This window comes from Cololabis saira, chromosome 3 (genome assembly GCF_033807715.1).
Source record: "Cololabis saira isolate AMF1-May2022 chromosome 3, fColSai1.1, whole genome shotgun sequence".
Lineage (NCBI taxonomy): Eukaryota > Metazoa > Chordata > Actinopteri > Beloniformes > Belonidae > Cololabis > Cololabis saira.
In genome coordinates this window covers 52267350-52288785 of record NC_084589.1, presented here as the reverse complement: position 1 = coordinate 52288785, position 21436 = coordinate 52267350, and the positions used below count along the sequence as shown (strand labels likewise).

The window sequence follows — 21436 nt, the reverse complement described above, 5'->3', positions numbered from 1 at the left end:
CTTACAGATTGAGATTAAGATTCCCAGAATATTCTAATTTTTTGAGATAGGATATTTGAGTTTTCAACAGCTGACCGCTGGATGGACATTGTTGGTAGAAAGACACAGGAGCCCAGGGAATCGTGGGTTTTATTCTGTGGTGAACCAAACAATGGTGACCCAAAATTAATTCATACACCTAAAAGAAATCTCAGTTAATTTACTCAACAATTTTGTTGATATTCATTAACAACCTTCAATATGAATTGTGACTTTCATTTTTTTAAATTTCAGACAGATTATTTATTAGACTCCTCCTCCTCCTCTTATCTATCCATTCTCCTCCTCCTCCACAGGTGCAGCTCTGACTCATTCCAGGATCAGTTCAGCTGCGTCTCAGTGGGTTTTGTTCAGACTGCAGAATCTTCAAGTTCAACTCTTTCGACTGTTTGAAGAAACTGTAAGTTTGAACTTTGTCTTCGGGAACTTTCCTGTTTGTTTCTGCGTCGTCATGGTTGGAGAAGGTTTTCACTGCAGACATTGATCATTCTTGTGTCTGAAGACAAATCTTCATGATTGTTAGATGACGATATTTTTAATGTATTTATTTTTTATCTGTTGTAGCCGTGATTTATGTTTAATAAGATTAATACCTTTTGTAAGATTCCTTTGGTTTCATATTTGTTCTTTTTTTTTATATACCTTGTCTGCACACATATTAATGGTTGATACCATGCCGGTAAAAACCTAAGGCATATATATGTGCATTATTACTATATTTGATATATATACATATATATATATATATATACGCATACATACGCATACACATACAAAAATATACACATACAAACCCAGTGAGTTTTTTTTTCTTTTTTTTGGATGGTGGGGGGGTAGGGGGGGTGGTGACATCCACTGCCAATCCAGGAAGCAAGAACACACGGAGGCCTGACGTCAAGCACTGGAAATCTGCTACAAAAACCCCAAACGAAACACAAAACCGACACGGAGCCGACCAAAACACAAGCAGAAATCGACCCAAATCTCGAGATCCGATCACAGTCTAAGCTAAGCTACCGCTAACTAACCCCAAAAACTACAGAGCAAGCATGCAGGTGAACAACCCTGTGTGTATGTCTATGTGTGTGTGTGCGTGTATGTATATGATCATGCGTGTGTATGTGTGTGTGTGTGTGTGTTCATATTTGTTCTAACCAGTGACAAGTCACAAAGAAGAATATTGCATTTCTATTGGCTGCTGTGTGTAGAAAAAATATACGGTAACTCAGTAAAGGGTTTCCAAGTCACTGGACCTTTGAGCAACACCGTCTTTTGACTAGCATACTTTATTTTATCTACAAAAGATAAGGATTTGGTTCTGTATTTTGTGTGATTTTTCAGTTTTTGAAGTAAACATACAAAAGAAGAACTTTGCGTTAAGACCTTTCCTTTCCGTCGTCGGTGTGCTTGGTGTAAAAAACTTTATGGTCCAAAGCTGATGAGGCAGCAAAGCTGCTGCACCCACAGATCAGAGATACAGCGATTATCAGCTGGGTATTAGTTTTCATCATCAATCAAACTGTGAGGTGTTTTTATTTCCTGGAATGAAGCTGTCATTTCCAACATTAAAGTCAGTTTGGTTCCTGGAAGAGTTGTTCTTTGGTACTTGTGTAACTACTACTAAAATGGCGGTGGTGAAGCCCCTTCTGAAGAAGAGCAATTTAGATCACAGTATTTTTAATAACTACAGACCTGTATCCAACTTACCCTTTTTAAGTAAGATTTTAGAAAAGCTGGTTTTTAACCAAGTAAATTATTTTTTAATAAGAAACAATATTTCAGAGAAATTTCAGTCTGGCTTTAGGATGAACCACAGCCCCGAGACAGCCCTTTTAAAGATTTTAAATGACATCAGGTGCAATTTAGATAACCGCAAACTGACAGTCTTGGTTCTGCTGGATCTTAGTGCCGCCTTCGATACAGTAGACCATCACATTTTATTAAACAGACTGAAGCACCTGGTGGGCCTCTCTGGTACTGTTTTTAACTGGTTCCGCTCCTATCTCACAGATCGATCTTTCTTTGTAAGTTTGGATACATGTTCCTCCAGAATGCATGAAATTAAGTGTGGGGTCCCCCAAGGGTCAATTTTAGGTCTGCTTCTTTTTAACCTTTACATGCTTCCCTTGGGGGACGTCATCAGGAGACACGGCATCAGCTTCCACAGCTACGCTGACGACACACAGCTGTACATCGCCGTGTCTCCTGATGACACAGGGCCACTTGATGCCCTTTTTAACTGTATTTTAGATATTACGTCATGGATGGCAGATAATTTCCTACAGCTCAACCAGGGCAAAACAGAGGTTTTAGTTATTGGTCCTGAAGGCCAGAGAGAGAAACTTTTACCAAAACTACAAGATTTTAAACCTTCGAAATGTGTAAAGAACCTGGGTGTTATTTTTGACTCTGAGCTCACTTTTATTCCACACATAAAGAATATTACGAAGATAGGTTTTTACCATCTTAAGAACATAGCCAGAGTCCGCCCGTTTCTCTCTCAGGCCAGTACGGAGGTGCTAATGCATGCTTTTATCTCATGTCGTTTAGATTATTGTAATGCCCTGCTCTCTGGTCTTCCTAAAAAGAGTATTAACAATCTACAACTATTACAGAATTCAGCCGCTCGCGTGCTGACGAGGACCAGAGGGCGGGAGCACATTACACCTGTTTTAAAATCGCTGCATTGGCTCCCCGTCCGCTTCAGGATCGATTTTAAGGTTCTTTTACTGGTTTTTAAATGTCTTAACGGTCTTGGGCCATCTTATTTATCTGACCTGTTTTTACCGTATCAACCCTCACGGACCCTGCGGTCCTCTGGCACCGGCCTTTTAACCATTCCCCGAACCGGGACTAAAACCCACGGTGAGGCTGCATTCAGCCATTATGGCCCCTCTTTATGGAACAGCCTGCCAGAGAACCTCAGGACCGCAGAGAACGTTGATATTTTTAAAAGGAGGCTCAAGACACACCTTTTTAGCTTGGCTTTTATCTGATCTCATTTATCTAGTCTTTTCAGCTATTTATTGTATCTATTGTATTTACTTTTTTACTTTTTTCTTTAATCCATTTTAGTGACTTTGTATTTTATGTTATTTATTATTCATCTTAAGTTTTGTATAGATTTTTCTAAAATTTTACACTTTTTAGGCATTTTTTACTTTCTTTTAATCTTTTAGTTTTTAGCTCCAGTGTTTCCTCAGGGGGGTCGTTCACACTGGGAGGTGTGCCTGCTCCGCCCATGGGGGTGTCGTCATGGGGGTCCCTCAGGCCTGGGTAGCTGGGGGTGGGACTCCACCTTCTGTGTGGGGTCTGTCCTGGTCTGTCCGGGTTGGGGGGGTCTCTGTGGCTGTGGGGGGGGCTCCACCTTCTGTGTGGGGTCCGCCCCGGTCTGTCCGGGTTGGGGGGGTCTCTGTGGCGATGCTCCTTGTGGTCATGGCCGGTGGAGCCTCTCGGTGTGGACGGCCACCCATAGGTAGTGTTTTCCTCAACTGGATCGTTAGTGCTAAGCCATGTCACCAGTCCACTTATTGTGTGTGTGTGTGTGTGGGCGTGTGAGTGTATGCACATGTGTATGAGTGTGAGTGAGGGTGTGTGTATGCGTGGGGGGTGGGGGGTGGGGTCGTATGGGATGTTTTAAATTGTACTTTTGATTGTTATTTTATTTTTGTATGTAAAGCACCATGAGTTGCATTTACACTGCATGAGTTGGTGCTATACAAATAAATAAAGTTTAAGTTTAAGTTTACTGAAGATGGCGTATCTTCGTCCAGAATTCTTCCTGACTGAACTTCCAATAGTGTCAATGTTGACACAGAATCTCCCCAGAGGTTCATGGAGACGGGGATCCAGACAGCTGGACACGGCTGCAGGTCATCTTCCATCTCTCCTGGACATTTATATCAGGAGATACAAGTACCCTGATGGACTCAACCCACCCCAACATCAGGCTGATTAACTTAAACATTTTGACTGAGAGACATAAAAGAAGTTTCTTCTCCGAGGTCATAAGACTTAATCAAGACACACCCAGCACTCTGGACTCTAAACTCTGTCAATCATCACACCTCATATCACATTTATTACTCGTTTGCACTGATTTCAGCATGTTTGTATATTTGCACATTGAACCTTTGTCCCTGCAGATCAACCTCTGAGCTTCCTCACAGTTACAGTAACAAGATTTTCAAGTTTCTGCAGTAAAAATCTGTTAACAGAATCACATCATTTTTGTTTCACACTTGTTCCAGCTAGTTAGAGCATGGTCGTCCTGGTGGACTGGCTTGTTGGGACCCTTTCCAACATTTGAAGGATAAGAAAGAAAGAAAAAAATAGAGCCAAGTGACCTCTACTGCTCAGTAGAAGCAAAAAAAACAAAGGAGAGGAACAAACCAGAGCAGGATCAGCTGGTCTGTGTGCAGCACCAGTGATGTGTCTTTCCTCTGCAGATGAAGGTGTGTGTGTGAGCTGATGTGGACGTGAATTCAGCAGAATGGACCAGTGTGAGGACGGAGAGGAGGGAGTCCCTCCCTCTAAAACTTCTCTGAGTGGGGAACATGAGAGTCGGAGCAAAGCTCAGAGGTGAGATGAGCATCTCTAACTGTCCCTGACCCTTCTGCATGTCAGAGCTCAAGACTCACATCACCAAACATCATTATTACAGGAATCAACCTGGACCTGGACCTGGATCTGGACCCGGACCTGGACCTGGACAAAGCTGTGTGTCCTTGAAGAGCGACCGGTCAATGGGCAAGTTAATTAACTTTAAAAGAGACCAACGTTCTGCTGTAAAAAGGTGTGTGTATCCAAACGCTGCCAATGATTTATGTTTAATACTTTTTAAATAGACTAAATATTTTTATCTGTGTAACTTTTTTTTCATATGAATAGAATATGTACATTTTGAACTTTTGTCTTTTATAAGGTTCCATCAGAAAAGAGACTCTCTTGAACATGAACCCAGCTGTTTGTCCTTGAAGAGCGACCGGTCAAATCCGAGATTAATTGACTTTAAGGGAGACCAACAGTCCTCTTCAGAGAGGTGAGATGTATTTAAACACATTAAATGTATTTAAATCAGTCCTCATGTTAGGAAATGTCCATGTTTCTATCTGAGTAGATCCATGTAGTCCTGGACCCCTGTGGTCCTCCATCACCTGATGGTGATCTGAGCTTCCTCCTCATAGATCTTCATCTCCTGTCAGGAGCTTTTTCCTCTGGTTGACACATCTGGAGGTCTTACCTTCCAGAGCACTGATCCTGATGATGATCCAGAGTTCCTCTTAATGATCCTGATGATGATCCAGAGTTCCTCAGTTGCTTTATGTCTCCATCAGTTGTCCCTGTTCCTGATCTTGTTGTAACTTTTCACTGAGGTCAGTGGATCAGCATGACTAGTAAACCTTCACCACCCACTGATGGACTGTCCTCATCCCAACAGGACGTCATGGACCTTCAGCTGGTGTTTGTCTCTGTGAGGACAGACATGATGTGAGCTAATTCTTCCTGGTTCCTCCACAGAGTGGACCAGCAGATCTCAGAGTCCCCCAGTGGTCCATCTGTCCAGCAGCATCAGACACAGCTGGACTCCATAATTCTGGTCTGTACATGAACAACAACTGCTTCTCCTTCTGTTGTCCTGATGTCCATCTGCATGCTGGTCTCTGGAGACCAGTGGACTGTCAGTCTGTCGATCATGGACCTGATGTTTGTCTCCATGCTGGTCTCTGGAGACCAGTTGACTGTCAGTCTGTCCATCATGGACCTGATGTTTGTCTCCATGCTGGTCTCTGGAGACCAGTGGACTGTCAGTCTGTCCAACATGGACCTGATGTTTGTCTCCATGCTGGTCTCTGGAGACCAGTGGACTGTCAGTCTGTCCATCATGGACCTGATGTTTGTCTCCATGCTGGTCTCTGGAGACCAGTGGACTGTCAGTCTGTCCAACATGGACCTGATGTTTGTCTCCCTGGTTTCAGTCTGATTGTGTCCTTCATGTGGTCTTCGTTTCCAGCTGCTGGAGGACAACATTGTCATGTTTGTGAAGGACGAGCTGAAGAAGATCCAGAGGGGTCTGAGTCCAGATTACCCAGAATCCCTAGAGAATCTGTTGCAGGGTGAGGATGAAGAGCAGAGGAGGAGCAGAGAGGCGTTTGTGAAGATCACAGTGAACTTCCTGAGGAGAATGAAGCAGGAGGAGCTGGCTGAGCGTCTGCAGAGCAGTAAGAGGATTTCTAGCTGGATACCTGACCCAGAATGCCTCAGGAGATGAACAACATTCACAGATCAGCCACAAAATTTGCCCCCACATGGTACCCCCCCCCCCCCCCCCCCATCCTGGTACTAAAAACTCCAGGACACCCAGATGTTCTTGCCACTACCACATCCTGAATGTTGAGAGGTGTTTTAGTGGTAAAAGTAATTCTACTCAATATTGGACCGCTCATCGTAACGTTAGAGTTGATCAGTGTCGGTTCACATCCTGATTCTATAGGAGAATGAAGTTGAACTTTATAAACACTAATTGGTTTCTTTTTTGCACTTTTATTAAGGTACTTTTGCTGAAGTTTGTAAAAAGCGGCTGAAGTCTAAGCTGAGGAAGAAGTCCCAGTGTGTGTTTGAGGGGATCATTAAAGCAGGAAACCCAACCCTTCTGGAGCAGATCTACACAGAGCTCTACATCACAGAGGGAGGGACTGGAGAGGTCAACTATGAACATGAAGTCAGACAGATTGAAGCAGCATCCAGGAGACCAGACAGAGCAGAAACAACCATCAGACAGGAAGACATCTTTAAACTCCCACCTGGAAGAGATGAACCAATCAGAACAGTGATGACGAAGGGAGTGGCCGGCATCGGGAAAACAGTCCTAACACAGAAGTTCACTCTGGACTGGGCTGAAGGCAGAACCAACCAGCACATCCAGTTCCTGCTTCCTTTCACCTTCAGAGAGCTGAATGTGCTGAAAGAGAGAAAGTTCAGCTTGGTGGAACTTGTTCATCACTTCTTTACTGAAACTAGAGAAATCTGCAGCTTTGAAGAGTTCCAGGTCGTGTTCATCTTTGATGGTCTGGATGAGAGTCGACTTCCTCTGGACTTCCACAACAATGAGGTCCTGACTGATGTTACAGAGTCCACCTCAGTGGAAGTGCTGTTGACAAACCTCATCAGGGGGAACCTGCTTCCTTCTGCTCGTCTATGGATCACCACACGACCCGCAGCAGCCAATCAGATCTCTCCTGAGTGTGTCTCCATGGTGACAGAAGTCAGAGGGTTCACTAACCCACAGAAGGAGGAATACTTCAAGAAGAGGTTCAGAGATGAAGAGCAGACCAGCAGGATCATCTCCCACATCAAGACGTCACGAAGCCTCCACATCATGTGCCATATCCCAGTCTTCTGCTGGATCACTGCTACGGTCCTGGAGAAAGTCCTGGAAACCAGAGAGGGAGGGGGGCTGCCCAAGACCCTGACTGAGATGTACATCCACTTCCTGGTGGTCCAGGCCAAACTGAAGAAGGTCAAGTATGATGGAGGAGCTGGGATGGATCCACACTGGAGTCCAAAGAGCAGGAAGATGGTGGAGTCTCTGGGCAAACTGGCTTTTGAGCAGCTGCAGAAAGGAAACCTGATCTTCTATGAACCAGACCTGAGAGAGTGTGGCATCGATGTCCGAGAGGCTTCAGTGTACTCAGGAGTGTTCACACAGATCTTTAGAGAGGAGAGCAGCCTGTACCAGGACCCGGTCTTCTGCTTCATCCATCTGAGTGTTCAGGAGTTTCTGGCTGCTCTTCATGTCCATCTGACCTTCATCAAGTCTGGAGTCAACCTGCTGGAGGAACAAAGAAACACCTTCTTGTGGTTTAAAAAAAGAGCAGAGACTGACCTCTATCAGACAGCTGTGGACAAGGCCTTAGAGAGTCCAAACGGACACCTGGACTTGTTCCTCCGCTTCCTCCTGGGTCTCAAACTGGAGACCAATCAGACTATCCTACGAGGTCTGTTGGAACCAAAACAAAGAAGTTCACAGAACAATCAGGAAACAGTTGAATACATCAAGGAGAAGATCAGTGAGGATCTGTCTGCAGAGAAAAGCATCAACTTGTTCCACTGTCTGAATGAACTGAATGCTGGTTCTCTGGTGGAGGAGGTCCAACGGTCCCTGAAGTCTGGACTTCTCTCCACAGAGGAACTGTCTCCTGCTCAGTGGTCGGCTCTGGTCTTCATATTACTGTCATCAGAAGAAGATCTGGAGGTGTTTGACCTGAAGAAATACTCAGCTTCAGAGGAGGTTCTACGGAGGCTGCTGCCGGTGGTCAAAGCCTCCAAGAAAGTTGTGTAAGGACGAACACGGACACATCTGTTTTTGTTACAATCACATGTCGTGTTCTTGGAGGAAACCAGTTAAATTCACTGTTCAACTAAGTTCAGGTTCATGTGGGACCAGTTCTCATCAATGATTAATCTCAGGAAACTTTACATGCAAAGAAGAGAAATGCAATGATCACTATGATCAAGACTGTAGTCCAGGAACACTTATTGATTAATAGTTTAATTAATCAGTATTCATTTAATAGGGCCCGAGCACTGAAGTTGCGAGGACCCTATTGTATTTGTGGTGTTTATTATTAGGGCCCGAGCACTTACAGTGCGAAGGCCCTATTGTATCTGTAGGAATTTTTTTTTTCTTTCTTTTTTTTTTCTTTCTTTCTTCTGACAAAACGAGGGCCTTTTTACCCCCCTAAACGTGCCCAAAAAGTCTCCAAATTTTGCAAGCAAGCCAGGCCTGGCGAAAAATTTGATATTTAATGGTTTACATTAATGGGCGTGGCAAAATGGCTCAACAGCGCCCCCCAGAAAACTTTGTGCCTCCAGCCCCACAATACGGTTTGACGTACATGCACGAAAATCAGTACATACCTGTATCATGGCACAACTTAAAGAAAAGTCTCTTGGCGCCATGGCCGAAACCGAATAGGAAGTCTGCTATTTTGAATTAATTGTGTAATTTTGGCGCAATTTATGCAATTCCTTCGGCAATTAATACGGCCCGAACCGTAACGTGCACCCAGGTGTGTTATACATCAAAATGTGCGTCTCCATCCTGCGACGATGGGCATTACTTTTCTCTTTCAAAAGTGTAACCGTGGCGACCCTAGACGCCAAAAAGCGCGCCCACCCTTCATCTGATTGGTTCAGACAGAAAAAACTTTGTACTTCAAGCCCCACAATACGGTTTGACTTACATGAACGAAAATTGGTACACACCTGTATCATGTCGCAACTTAAAGAAAAGTCTCTTGGCGCCATGGCCGAAACCGAACAGGAAATCGGCCATTTTGAACATCCTGAATTAATTACGTAATTTTGGAGAAATTTATGCCATTCCTTCGACAGTTAATACGGCCCGAACCGTAATGTGCACCCAGGTGTGTTATACATCAAAATATGCGTCTCCTTCCTGTGACTATGCGCATTACTTTTTTCTTTCAAAAGTGTTACCGTGGCAACGCTAGATGCCAAAACGCGCGCCCCCCCTTCATCTGATTGGTCCATATTTGATAGTTCCCCAAAAGTCACCAGATTTTGCATGCAAGCCAGGCCTGGTTATAAATTTGATATTTCATGGTTTGTATTAATGGGCGTGGCAAAATGGCTCAACAGCGCCCCCCGGAAAAATTTGGGCCTCAAGCCCCACAATACGGTTTGACGTACATGCACAAAAATCGGTACACACCTGTATCATGTTGCAACTTAAAGAAAAGTCTCTTGGCGCCATGGCCGAAACCGAACAGGAAGTCAGCAATTTTGAATTAATTGTGTAATTTTGGCGCAATTTATGCCATTCCTTCGGCAATTAATACTGCCCGAACCGTAACGTGCACCCAGGTGTGTTATACATCAAAATGTGCGTCTTCATCTTGCAACTACGCGCATTACTTTTTGTCTTTCAAAAGTGTTACCGTGGCGACGCTAGACGCCAAAAAGCGTGCCCCCCTTCATCTGATTGGTCCATATTTGATAGTTCTCCAAAAGTCACCAAATTTTGCATGCAAGCCAGGCCTGGTGATAAATTTAATTTCTCATGGTTTGCATTGATGGGCGTGGCAAAATGGCTCAACAGCGCCCCCTAGAAAACTTTTCTGTGCCATAACTTTTGAATGGTTTGACATAAAGAGTCGTGGGTGGTGTCATGGGACTTGGTATTGAGTCCTTGACCATAATTGGTGAAAATTAGCCCCGCCCCTTCTTCTGATTGGTTGTCTCGATTTTCTGCTATAACTTTTGAATGGTTTGACATAGAGAGTCGTGGGTGGTGTCACCAGATTCTGTATGGAGTCCTTTGCCTTCATTGGCCTGAATTAGCCCCGCCCCTTCTTCTGATTGGTTGTCCCTTTTTTCTGCTATAACTTTTGAATGGTTTAACATAGGAAGTCGTGGGTGGTGTCATTTCTGACATGCGTATGGGGGGGCGGTGGCGGTGAGTGCGAGGGCCCGTTCATCGCTGCTTGCAGCTTTAATTCTTTTTATTATTCTTCCGAGAAATGAATTGCCTTTTTGGAGGCCTTAACATGCTCGAAAACTCACCAAATTTTTTTCACACGCTTCCAGAGTCGCGAAAAATTACGTATTTTATGGGCGACAGGCATGGGTCGACAAGAATGGGCTCGATAGGGCCACCTATTTTATGTTTTTCGAAGAGCCCCATAATATGGTTTGACCTGCATCAATGACCTTTATATGTCTATTGTATCAGACAAAGCTCCACGAAAAAGTCTCTTGGACCCATGCTCTAAGTTACACAGGAAGTCCAGCATTTTGAACAGAAAATGTCATTTTTCATGAATTCTGGTCATTTCCAAGCCTCGTATTTCAACGAACTCCTCCTAGAGATTTCATCGGATTGGCTCACAACTTGGTTTGTACAATCTAGACACACTAAATTGCGAAGCTTTTAAGTTTTTACGAGAGGGTGTGACCATAGTGATCCAGCAAAATTTGAGGTCATTTTTAAGGTTTACCATGAAACACCAATTGGCTGTAACTCAGCAATACATTATATGATGTGGTCGAAAACGTATGTGCATGATTGTAGACTGAGCCTGAAGACATCTAAGGTGGAATATTCAGGATCGCTTGTAGCACCACCTGTTGGTACCAGGAATTGTCATGTCTTCTAGTATGCATCTGTGCTCCAAGCGAGATGAGCTGATCCATCAATAAATTTGATATTTCATGGTTTGCATTAATGGGCGTGGCAAGATGGCTCAACAGCGCCCTCTAAAAAACTTTTCTCTGCCATAACTTTTGAATGGTTTGACATAAAGACTCGTGGGTGGTGTCATCATACTCGGTTTTGAGTCCTTGACCATAATTGGTGCAAATTAGCCCCGCCCCTTCTTCTGATTGGTGGATATTTCATAGTTCCTATTTTCTGCCATAACTTTTGAATGGTTTGACATAGGAAGTCGTGGGTGGTGTCATTTCTGATATGCTTATGCGGGGCGGTGGCCATGAGTGCGAGGGCCCGTTCATCGCTGCTTGCAGCTTTAATATTATATTATATATATATTTATATAATTATATATTATCAACTTTTAAATAACCTCATCATTTCTCTTTAATCTCCTCTGCAGGTTGAGTGACTGTAACCTCTCAGAGGACATCTGTCCACTTCTGTCCTCAGTTCTCAGCTCTCAGTCCTCCAGTCTGACAGAACTGGACCTGAGCAACAACCACCTGCAGGAATCAGGACTGAAGAAGCTGTGTCCAGGACTGGAGAGTCCACACTGTCACCTGGAGTCTCTTAGGTCAGAATCCACCAAGTATTGACCATTAGAACTGTGGTTGATATTGAAGGATTGTTGATGAGTTTTATTAACTGTTACTGGGTACAGATCAGGTTGAAGCGCTACGAACAGTCGCTCAGAACTGTGTTTGGATGATGAACAAGGAGAAGGGCTCCACTAAGTCTACATAAATGTCCGTTTGTAGTTTAGTCAGTTTCAGGTTATTTCAGTGATCGTGGGTGATTTTTTCTTCCTTTAATTGAAGAATATCAACAAGATTGTCAACATATTAACATCATGAGAACAACTGATTGATTATATGTTTGTAATGTGGAGTTCAAACCAGCAGCGCTGAGAACTTACTTTCCTCTTGAAGAACCTAAGATCATCCATGAGGTCTCGGTGGACCACTGTGATGTCGCTGAGTGAAAGGTAGAAGTGGGAACGTGGCCTTTAATGAACGTGGACTTTCTCTGGAAGTATGTGCAGAATGAAGTTAATGATGATGCATCGACGGAGCATTCAGTATCACGACTAGAACCAGAACACGGACAAGATCTTCATTTATACCAGATTGTCTGAAAGAGAAACTGGAAAGAGCAGAGCTCTCTCACTCACAATTCACACTGAAGTAATAAGAAAACAAAAGATATAACTTCCGGCGCCGGAGAGGATGGCAGCCGCGGTGATTTGGTGCGTGTTACTTTGTCTTTCTGGTCTACATTTTATTTTACTGTTTATACTTTTTATTGTTTATACATTTCATTCTATTTTTATTTTATCTCTTATATATTTGTTTTTATATTTGTATTGTGTTGCACCAATCCCCATAACAAATTCCTCGTGTGAAAACTTGGCAATAAACCCCTTTCTGATTCTGATTCTGTAAATGGTGTTAACTTTGAATAAAAAAAGCAGATTGTTTCTGGAGACTTCAGAACATTACAGACCAAATGACGTCCCTGGAAACACGAACGCTGTTTGGTTGAGAAAAAGAGTAAGAAAGTCAAATCTTTGTTTAGCTCAAATGCAGCTCATTAAAGTGATCTTTAAACACAGCTGACTTATATGATTGTAAAACTCACTAAAGTGTTGAGGACAGACACGTCAGTCATGGAGTGTGATGTCACATGTTCAGGTCACATGATGCTCTTCGTCAATGTTGGCCTCAGCAGCAGTGGGACTAGTTCCAGTAGTTCAGGCTGAAATGTCTCAGCAACTTTTGTTGGATTCAGGGGGAATTCCAGTGTTTCTGCTGATCCTCTGACTTTTCCTTCAGCGCCATCATCAGGTGAACATGAGGACAGAGTCAGCTTTAGTCTCAGAGCAGTTCTCTCAGAGTCTCTGCATGTGTGTTGTGTTGTGTATCTGCAGGCTGTCAGGCTGTCTGATCTCAGAGGAAGGCTGTGCTTCTCTGGTCTCAGCTCTGAGCCCCTCCCATCTGAGAGAGCTGGACCTGAGCTACAACCATCCAGGAGAGGCAGCAGGGAAGCTTTTGTCTAGACTGGAGGATCCCCGCTGGAGACTGGACACTCTCAGGTATGAAGACAGAAGAACATCAATGTGCTGGACTTCATCCTGTTGTTGTGGACATCATCTTTGTGGCTCTCTTGATTTTGTTGTGGCAATTTGTATTAATCGCACAGAGTAAAATACAGGTACCTGCACCCGACATGTGGATGCTAGTCCTCTTAGACGAAGGTATACATTACAAGAGAGATGTGGCTCTTTCATCTGCATTTACATGTTTTATATCCCCCTCTTTCCATCCCGTTCCTTACAGCTGTTGGTCTTTTGTTACACACCATATAATGTGTGAATGTTTTCCATGACACTTTGAGCAGAGGTCTTTCATCAGATGCAGCTGCTGCAGCTCATGTGGTGCTGCAGCAGAGCTGATAAATGCAGTTCAAAACTCTTTGGTGGTTTTCAGGCCCATCACAGCACAATAACAGCTAAACCTTCACTCATCCATGACACAGTCTCCTCCTTCTCCTGATTCAACAAAGATGAAATCAGATGAAAAGAATGTGTTCAAACTGTGCTGCAACGTGACGACCACAGGACAGGACTTCAGAGATGCTGAAGTGCATCAAGTGCCTCTGTCCAAGTGTTGGACTGTTCCTTCATCAGTGTGTGAGAGCCATGTAATGTCCATGTTTGCTGAAAGAGACTGAGCTGGTCTGACCCCCCTCCTCCTTTCAGGGTGGAGCCTGCTGGACAACGATGGTTGACACCAGGTCTGAGGAAGTGTAAGTGTTTTTATTTCATTCACACATTCATCCATCTTCACACTGACACATCACTCATTCATGAGTCCATCAATGATAGATCTATTACGTACTCTGCTACAGGGATCACAGAATCCGCAAATGAAAGGCATGTTTTGCAAGTAAAGATATGTTTTATTTTTGACCCAATGGTTCTTTTGTTCAGGTTTAAAAATGATGCAAGTGACTATTTACAACAGTATGGAAAGCAGTTTACAAATTAAACCCAAGAACTAAAGTTTATATAAAGAAAATGACTCCAACGTAACCCAAAGAAATAAGCAAAAAGAACTGGACCCTAACCTTAAAATAATAAATCCACTAACTAAACCTAACCTTTAACCAAAACAAAATTACAACAAAATTAACTATACTAAACTAACTACCCTAAATCAATCCTCAACAAATTAGGCTTTTACATCAGTCAGGCGTTGGAGCCATCTAGTATTTACCTTACTGCTTCCATTCACAAGTGATACAACCAACACGATTTAGCAGGAACCAAACTTAAGGGCAGAAAGGCTGAGGGAAACCAAACATTTGGCCCCAAAGCTCACACAACAGCCAGAACGGACAGCACGTCTTCACACATGGGTTTGAGTGAGACGACTGCCAACGAGCACTGCTCCAGCAGCAGCTTTGTAGGGGGAGAGGTTCCCTCTGGTTGGCTTCCGGTAGAGGTGGGCGTCGCTCTCCATCAGCACACCTGCAGCAGCTCCAGCTCCTCCCACACCAGAGGACCTGAGCTCACAGGTGATTTAGTGGTGGCCACCTCCAGCAGGGAATACCCTCCCAACCAAACCTCTGCACCCCAGTACCAGATACTCACAAATAATAAATAAACAAAAACAGTAAATTTACAGGGATGTAACACCCCCACCCTCAAAATCAAACATATGCCCTCAAAAATATGTTTGATACGATTTAACACCAAGCCCGAGATAGGGCGTCAGCCTTTACTAAGACGCCCGCAGAACTTACTCACAAAGTCAGACACATTCATTTGGGGAGAGACGTTCGCGGCCATAAATCTGTCCTTAGGGACCTTGAGAGGACCGCGAACCGCGTGGCCAAAAATGACCTCGTTCGGGCTGAAACCCAACGACTCCTGCACTGCGTCTCGAGCAGCAAAACATTTTTCCAGTGTAGGATCATTTTTCTGTGCCTTAATGAGGCTTTCCTTTGTAACCGGCAGATTTAAATTCTCTTTTGGGATGCCGATTACCCCCCCCCCCTTAATGTTAACACCCGATCGCTGTGCCGACACTTTAGGAGCAGAAGGCAGTTCGTCCCCCGCAAGGGCCTGCATCACAATGGAATTAGAAAAATCATCCGTACCTACTTTGCGTGCTTGTGCACGAGTGATCGCACATACCGGGAAAACGTTAGGATATTTCTCTCCCAACTCGTCCTGCTGAACATCATCAAAAACAGGATTATCAAGTACCTCAAGCACAGGATAGACTTTATCACCAGCAATGTCATTACCCAAGACAAAAGAAATGCCATCAAAAGGCAATTCATCGCGCACTGCAACTTTAAACTGCCCCGTAACCAGAGCGGACTTCACATGAATAGTGTGCAGCGGTGCCACGACGAAACCCATTTCCACCCCCCGTATAATGGCACTCGACCCGCAGGCCGTCTCTATACCCAAAGGTAAGACCCCTGACAGTATGACACTCTGCTGAGCACCAGTGTCTCTCAAAATCCGAATAGGAATAGACTTCTCACTGTTAGACACAGAAACAAAACCATCAAAAATGAACGGGCCATAACTTGAATCAGGCCCAGGGCGGACACACACAGAGGAATCAGAACGGTTTTTCTCTGTCTTAATAAGACCCAAACTTTTAGAACCATTTTGAATATTTCTCTGCTCTCTTTTCCTGCACTCTGCAATGAAATGCCCCGGCTTCTTGCAGTAATGACAAACCCGCTCCTCTTTTTTCTTTTCTCCACCGTGCTCAGAAGGAGCCAGGCCTGCCTGCTGTGCGCTATTACGCACGTACCCAGATTTACTCTGCGAGTTTGAACTCGCTGGCTTCACATTGAAAACGCTTTTGTGGGTCAGAACAAACTCGTCGGCAAAAAACGCGGCCTCGGACACAGTGGTCACTCTCTGTTCATTCAGATGCATAGCTATACGCTCAGGAACACATCTCTTAAATTCCTCTAATAACATGAGCTCACGGAGCGCTTTGAAATCAGTTACATTGCCGGCCACACACCACCTGTCAAAAAGGCTCTCTTTCTCTCTAGAGAACTGCACAAAAGTTTGACTCAAGCCCTTGACATGCTGTCTAAACTTCTGTTTATAGTGTTCAGGAACCATTTCAAATGCTCTCAATACAGTGGCTTTAACTATATCATATTGCATACTTTCCTGAACAGAGAGGGTGGCGATAGCCTCCTGCGCCTTGCCGTGCAATTTGCACTGCAACAAAATGGACCAATCGTCCTTGGGCCAGCGTAAGGCAATAGCCACACGCTCAAATGCCCCAAAATACGAGTCAATTTCAGACTCACGGAAAGTAGGAACAAGGCCAATATTTTTGGAAACATCGAAAGGGGAAGCTGTACCCAGATGTGGACCCGGGGTAGCACTGGTAACGGGACCGGCATAGAGCGATGAGGATGATGATGATGAAGTTTGTGTGACTGCAGCCGCAGTCACAGTGGTTGCGGGCGGGGAGAGAGAGACACCAGACAAGTTAGCGGACATAGCAGCCCGCTGATTCTCACTGTCCAGCTCCAGCTGGCGGATGCAGATTTTTGTCTCCGATTCTATTTGGAGCCTCCTTAGCTCAACCTGAAAGGACCGCTCCCGGTCTCTCTCTTTCTCCTCTCGATCTCTCTCCCGCTCTCTCTGTTCCTGCTGAAGGCGGGCTATGCGCACCCTTGCCTTAGCTCTTGCAGAGCTACTTCTGGAACTCCCAGAGTCGGCCGAGTCCGAGCTTGATTCTAGGCCCGGTGATGCCAGGCCGGGAATCAGTGTTGCCGCCGCTGCCACGACTTTTTCGGGCTCCACTGTACCTCCCAATTCGGGCCTATCCTCTGCATCAACTCTTAGCGCCACATTCGCCCCCGTCTCGGCCTTCTCCTCCTCCTGCTCAACCACTGCCGGAACCACCAGTACCCCCATGTCCACCAGCTTCACAAAAATCACATCCTTAATTTTCCGTTTAACCAAGGCCTCATTCACTACAATCCCGTAGTTATTCGCAATGATTATTAAGTCATCTTTGCGACAAGCATCAAATTTGCCAATGGTGGTGTGGCAGGTTGGAGAGGTGGATGGGACACGCACCTGTGTCCCATCCGCCTGAGTGGCTGGTTCTCTCCACCTGCCTGCCTTATAAGGCGGAGCCGGACAGCAGCGAGGGTTCGGAGGAGCTGCTGTCAGGCTGTGATGCTTGTGCACATGTGGGTGTTGTGATACAATAAACGGTTCTGCACGCAACTGTGTCTCTCCGTCCTTCGGTCGGGCCCCCGTGGCACGCAACCTGCCACAGGTGGGATCACCCACAAAATCCTCCAAATCAAAGACCACCATTTTCGCCTTTAACCCACAAAAAAGCGTTTACAATTCTAACCTTACCAAATAGAAAAAACCAAAACACAACCTTACTCACCAACCATGCCTTTTAAAATAGACGAGCCCCCATATTACGTACTCTGCTACAGGGATCACAGAATCCGCAAATGAAAGGCATGTTTTGCAAGTAAAGATATGTTTTATTTTTGACCCAATGGTTCTTTTGTTCAGGTTTAAAAATGATGCAAGTGACTATTTACAACAGTATGGAAAGCAGTTTACAAATTAAACCCAAGAACTAAAGTTTATATAAAGAAAATGACTCCAACGTAAACCAAAGAAATAAGCAGAAAGAACTGGACCCTAACCTTAAAATAATAAATCCACTAACTAAACCTAACCTTTAACCAAAACAAAATTACAACAAAATTAACTATACTAAACTAACTACCCTAAATCAATCCTCAACAAATTAGGCTTTTACATCAGTCAGGCGTTGGAGCCATCTAGTATTTACCTTACTGCTTCCATTCACAAGTGATACAACCAACACGATTTAGCAGGAACCAAACTTAAGGGCAGAAAGGCTGAGGGAAACCAAACATTTGGCCCCAAAGCTCACACAACAGCCAGAACGGACAGCACGTCTTCACACATGGGTTTGAGTGAGACGACTGCCAACGAGCACTGCTCCAGCAGCAGCTTTGTAGGGGGAGAGGTTCCCTCTGGTTGGCTTCCGGTAGAGGTGGGCGTCGCTCTCCATCAGCACACCTGCAGCAGCTCCAACTCCTCCCACACCAGAGGACCTGAGCTCACAGGTGATTTAGTGGTGGCCACCTCCAACAGGGAATACTCTCAGCCAACTAAACCTCTGCACCCCAGTACCAGATACTCACAAATAATAAATAAACAAAAACAGTAAATTTACAGGGATGTAACAAGATCAATAATAACTGCAGCTGGGTTGTTTGTTCTCTCCATCAGATTCCTGTCAACTCGCCATCAACACAAATACAGTCCACGACAACATCAAACTGTCTGACAACAACAGGAAGATGACACGTATGGACAAGGATCAGTCATATCCTGATCATCCAGACAGGTTTGATTACTGGGATCAGCTGCTGTGTAGAGAAGTTCTGACGGGTCGCTGTTACTGGGAGGTCCAGAGAAGAGGAAGAGTTTCTGTATCAGTGAGTTACAGAAGAATCAGCAGGAAAGGAACCTCTGATGACTGTTTGTTTGGAAGGAACGATCATTCCTGGAGTCTGGACTGTTCTGGTGACGGTCGGTACCATGTCTGGCACAATAACAGAGTAACATCTTCCTCCTCCTCTTCCTCAGTCTCTGACAGAGTAGCAGTGTATGTGGACGTTCCTGCTGGAACTCTGTCCTTCTACAGCGTTTCCTCAGACAGATGGATCCACCTCCACACCTTCAACACCACATTCACTGAACCTCTCTATCCTGGGTTCAGGTTCTGGTCCAATCCTGGTTCTTCAGTGTCTCTGTGTTGAGTTCAGTCTCCAGAGTCTCCTCCTGTCAGAGAAACTGTCTCTGTTGGACAGATAGTTGAGTCTGTACACGTCTGTCTCTGTTTCCATCAGAACACCTGAATCACATGTTGGTGAAACTGTTTTGAATGATTCCTTGGAAACTTCTTCCTCTTCCGGTCCTTTAAAGGTGGAAGCTGCCGTTATTCCAGGATCCACATGTTGTTCTTCTGTCTGTTTCCAGTCAGAGCTTCACGGTGAACAGCAGCATGTTGTTTCTCTGCAGCTCAGTTCAGCTGAGATCATTCAGTTCATGTCAGCTACAGTTAGTTTGCTGCACATGTGACCAACTGTGATGTCAGAGAGGAATCACTGAGCTGCAATCAGCCAAGATGGAGTTACAACCTGCTGACAGATCTGAGCACAAGGTTGTTGTGCAGCCAGGGTTCATCCTGGTCTTTATTCATACCCACTTCCCAATATTTGATATTCACACATTGAAAGCGCTGCTTCAACATTTCCTCACAATAATTATAAAATTGATTTATCATGCTACAAAACTTATTTCAGAATCAAACCTTTTTTAATCTTAATCCATTTAGTTTGTTCCAATTTTCAAATGATCACTTCTGTAAAATTTTAGTAGCAAATCATGAACATCTTGAAATCAAGTCCCATTTGTACGAAACTCGACCACCATAAGACTTTTAGCAAATCATGAAGTCCCACATCTGTAGAAATGATCAGGTATAAAAATAATCGCATATTCAAAATCCCCACATTTGTACTAATAATCAAATATGTAGCACTAGTCTGAAGGTTTGCATGACAGAGTGGTTGATTTAAGAGCATCCAGCCACCAGGGGGGGCTGCTGCACTCCATCCCGCTGAGTGCCGCTTATCGTGTAGCAGGAGAAGAGAGACAATGATGAGAAGCTGGATGATGTGGATGAAGCTGTTATATTACTTTGTGTCATGAATCTGATGTTTGTGGTTCAGTGTGCGTCCAGAGAAATGTGAGTTATATTGTTGTTTATTGGAAGCACTTTTTTGTTGTTATATTTTATAAATCTGCTGGTGAGTATTTCCAGCAGTGTTATTTACTTTGCTAATCATTTAAAAATATGAAAATGTGATAGAATCTCATGTATATGATGTTCATGTGAATAACATTATTATTTGGATTGTGTGCTATGGTTAAACATATGTTTATTGCTGTTTATTGATTTCTATTATTCTTTGGTTTATTCTAGAACCACACACACACACCACATCTGTAAGTGTACTCTCTAGACTGGAATAAAGCACTGTAAAGGAAATTGACCGCTTCCTGCCTCTTCATTTAAGTCTTTACACGCGCGTAATGATTACTAGAGAAACCAGTGTACAACTGTTAATCATTTAGACTCCAAAACATATGGTCCTTGGAGACGGTTAAGGTCATTACCAAGTGATAATGGCTTATGTTCCCCCAAGTGAAGATGTCCCAGTCTGGCCCTCGGCAGAAGGGTCCACCCTTATGATCCAGGTCCTGCTCAAGTTTTTCTTGCCACTGTTTGGCTTAAGGCTTTTCTCCCACTTGGGGAGTTTTTTTACCTGCCATTGTTTATGTAATAATTGCTGGGGGGTTTATGTTCTGGGTCTCTGGAAAGCGCCTAGCAACAACTTCTGTTGTAATAGACGCTATACAAATAAAATTGAATTGAATTGAATTGAATGTATGTCTACAACGACTAATGCGACAACCAAGGCTGATAGAAGATTACGAAGCGTACACCTTCCCACAGGCTGTCAATTGCCCTGCAGGCATCTCCCCGCTGTGATAGAGGAGACTGAATGGAGGTATAGAGAGGGATTTGCCGAGATGACACCCCTCACCCGGCACCCAGTACAGAATCACCCTTCTGAGCTCGTAGAGACATCTCCCAGTCACATTGGAGCACCTGTGTATGTGGGTAGGTCACAGCCATATCGGAGGAGAGGGCACCAGGCCCCCTCCATCCCAACCTCCGATGCACCACCGGGAACACATCATCCACAGCCTGGAGACCAGTAAAGGCAGCCTATGTCACCACCACCCTTGCAGGCCACAGAAGGGAGCTGCACCGCCCGCCCGCAGTACAGGACAGAGATATAGCAGACAGCAATTGGCCTCTGCCTCCTTCACCAGTAGCTTTTACATTCACAATTATGACCCCCCACAGGTGCAGCCTACACCCTTAGGTCTGTAGAGGAATTGTTTTTATGTATGTACAGTCATTTGGTTGAAATCTAGTGCTGGGAACTTTTTACTTCAGAATGATTTAT

The 21436-nt window shown here is 44.4% G+C and overlaps 1 protein-coding gene across 1 annotated transcript; it reads left to right on the top strand.

Annotated features, from left to right (window-relative positions):
* Positions 1-362: 362 nt before the first annotated feature.
* On the top strand, positions 363-20438 carry LOC133440488 (NACHT, LRR and PYD domains-containing protein 1a allele 5-like). Its single transcript, XM_061717748.1, has 11 exons — positions 363-439; positions 4488-4620; positions 4703-4834; positions 4964-5080; positions 5560-5638; positions 6053-6260; positions 6591-8376; positions 11676-11849; positions 13203-13367; positions 14034-14080; positions 18621-20438. The coding sequence occupies exons 2-11, from the start codon at positions 4532-4534 to the stop codon at positions 19151-19153; spliced, it is 3330 nt and encodes a 1109-aa protein (XP_061573732.1). The 5' UTR covers positions 363-439; positions 4488-4531; the 3' UTR covers positions 19154-20438.
* Positions 20439-21436: the final 998 nt, after the last annotated feature.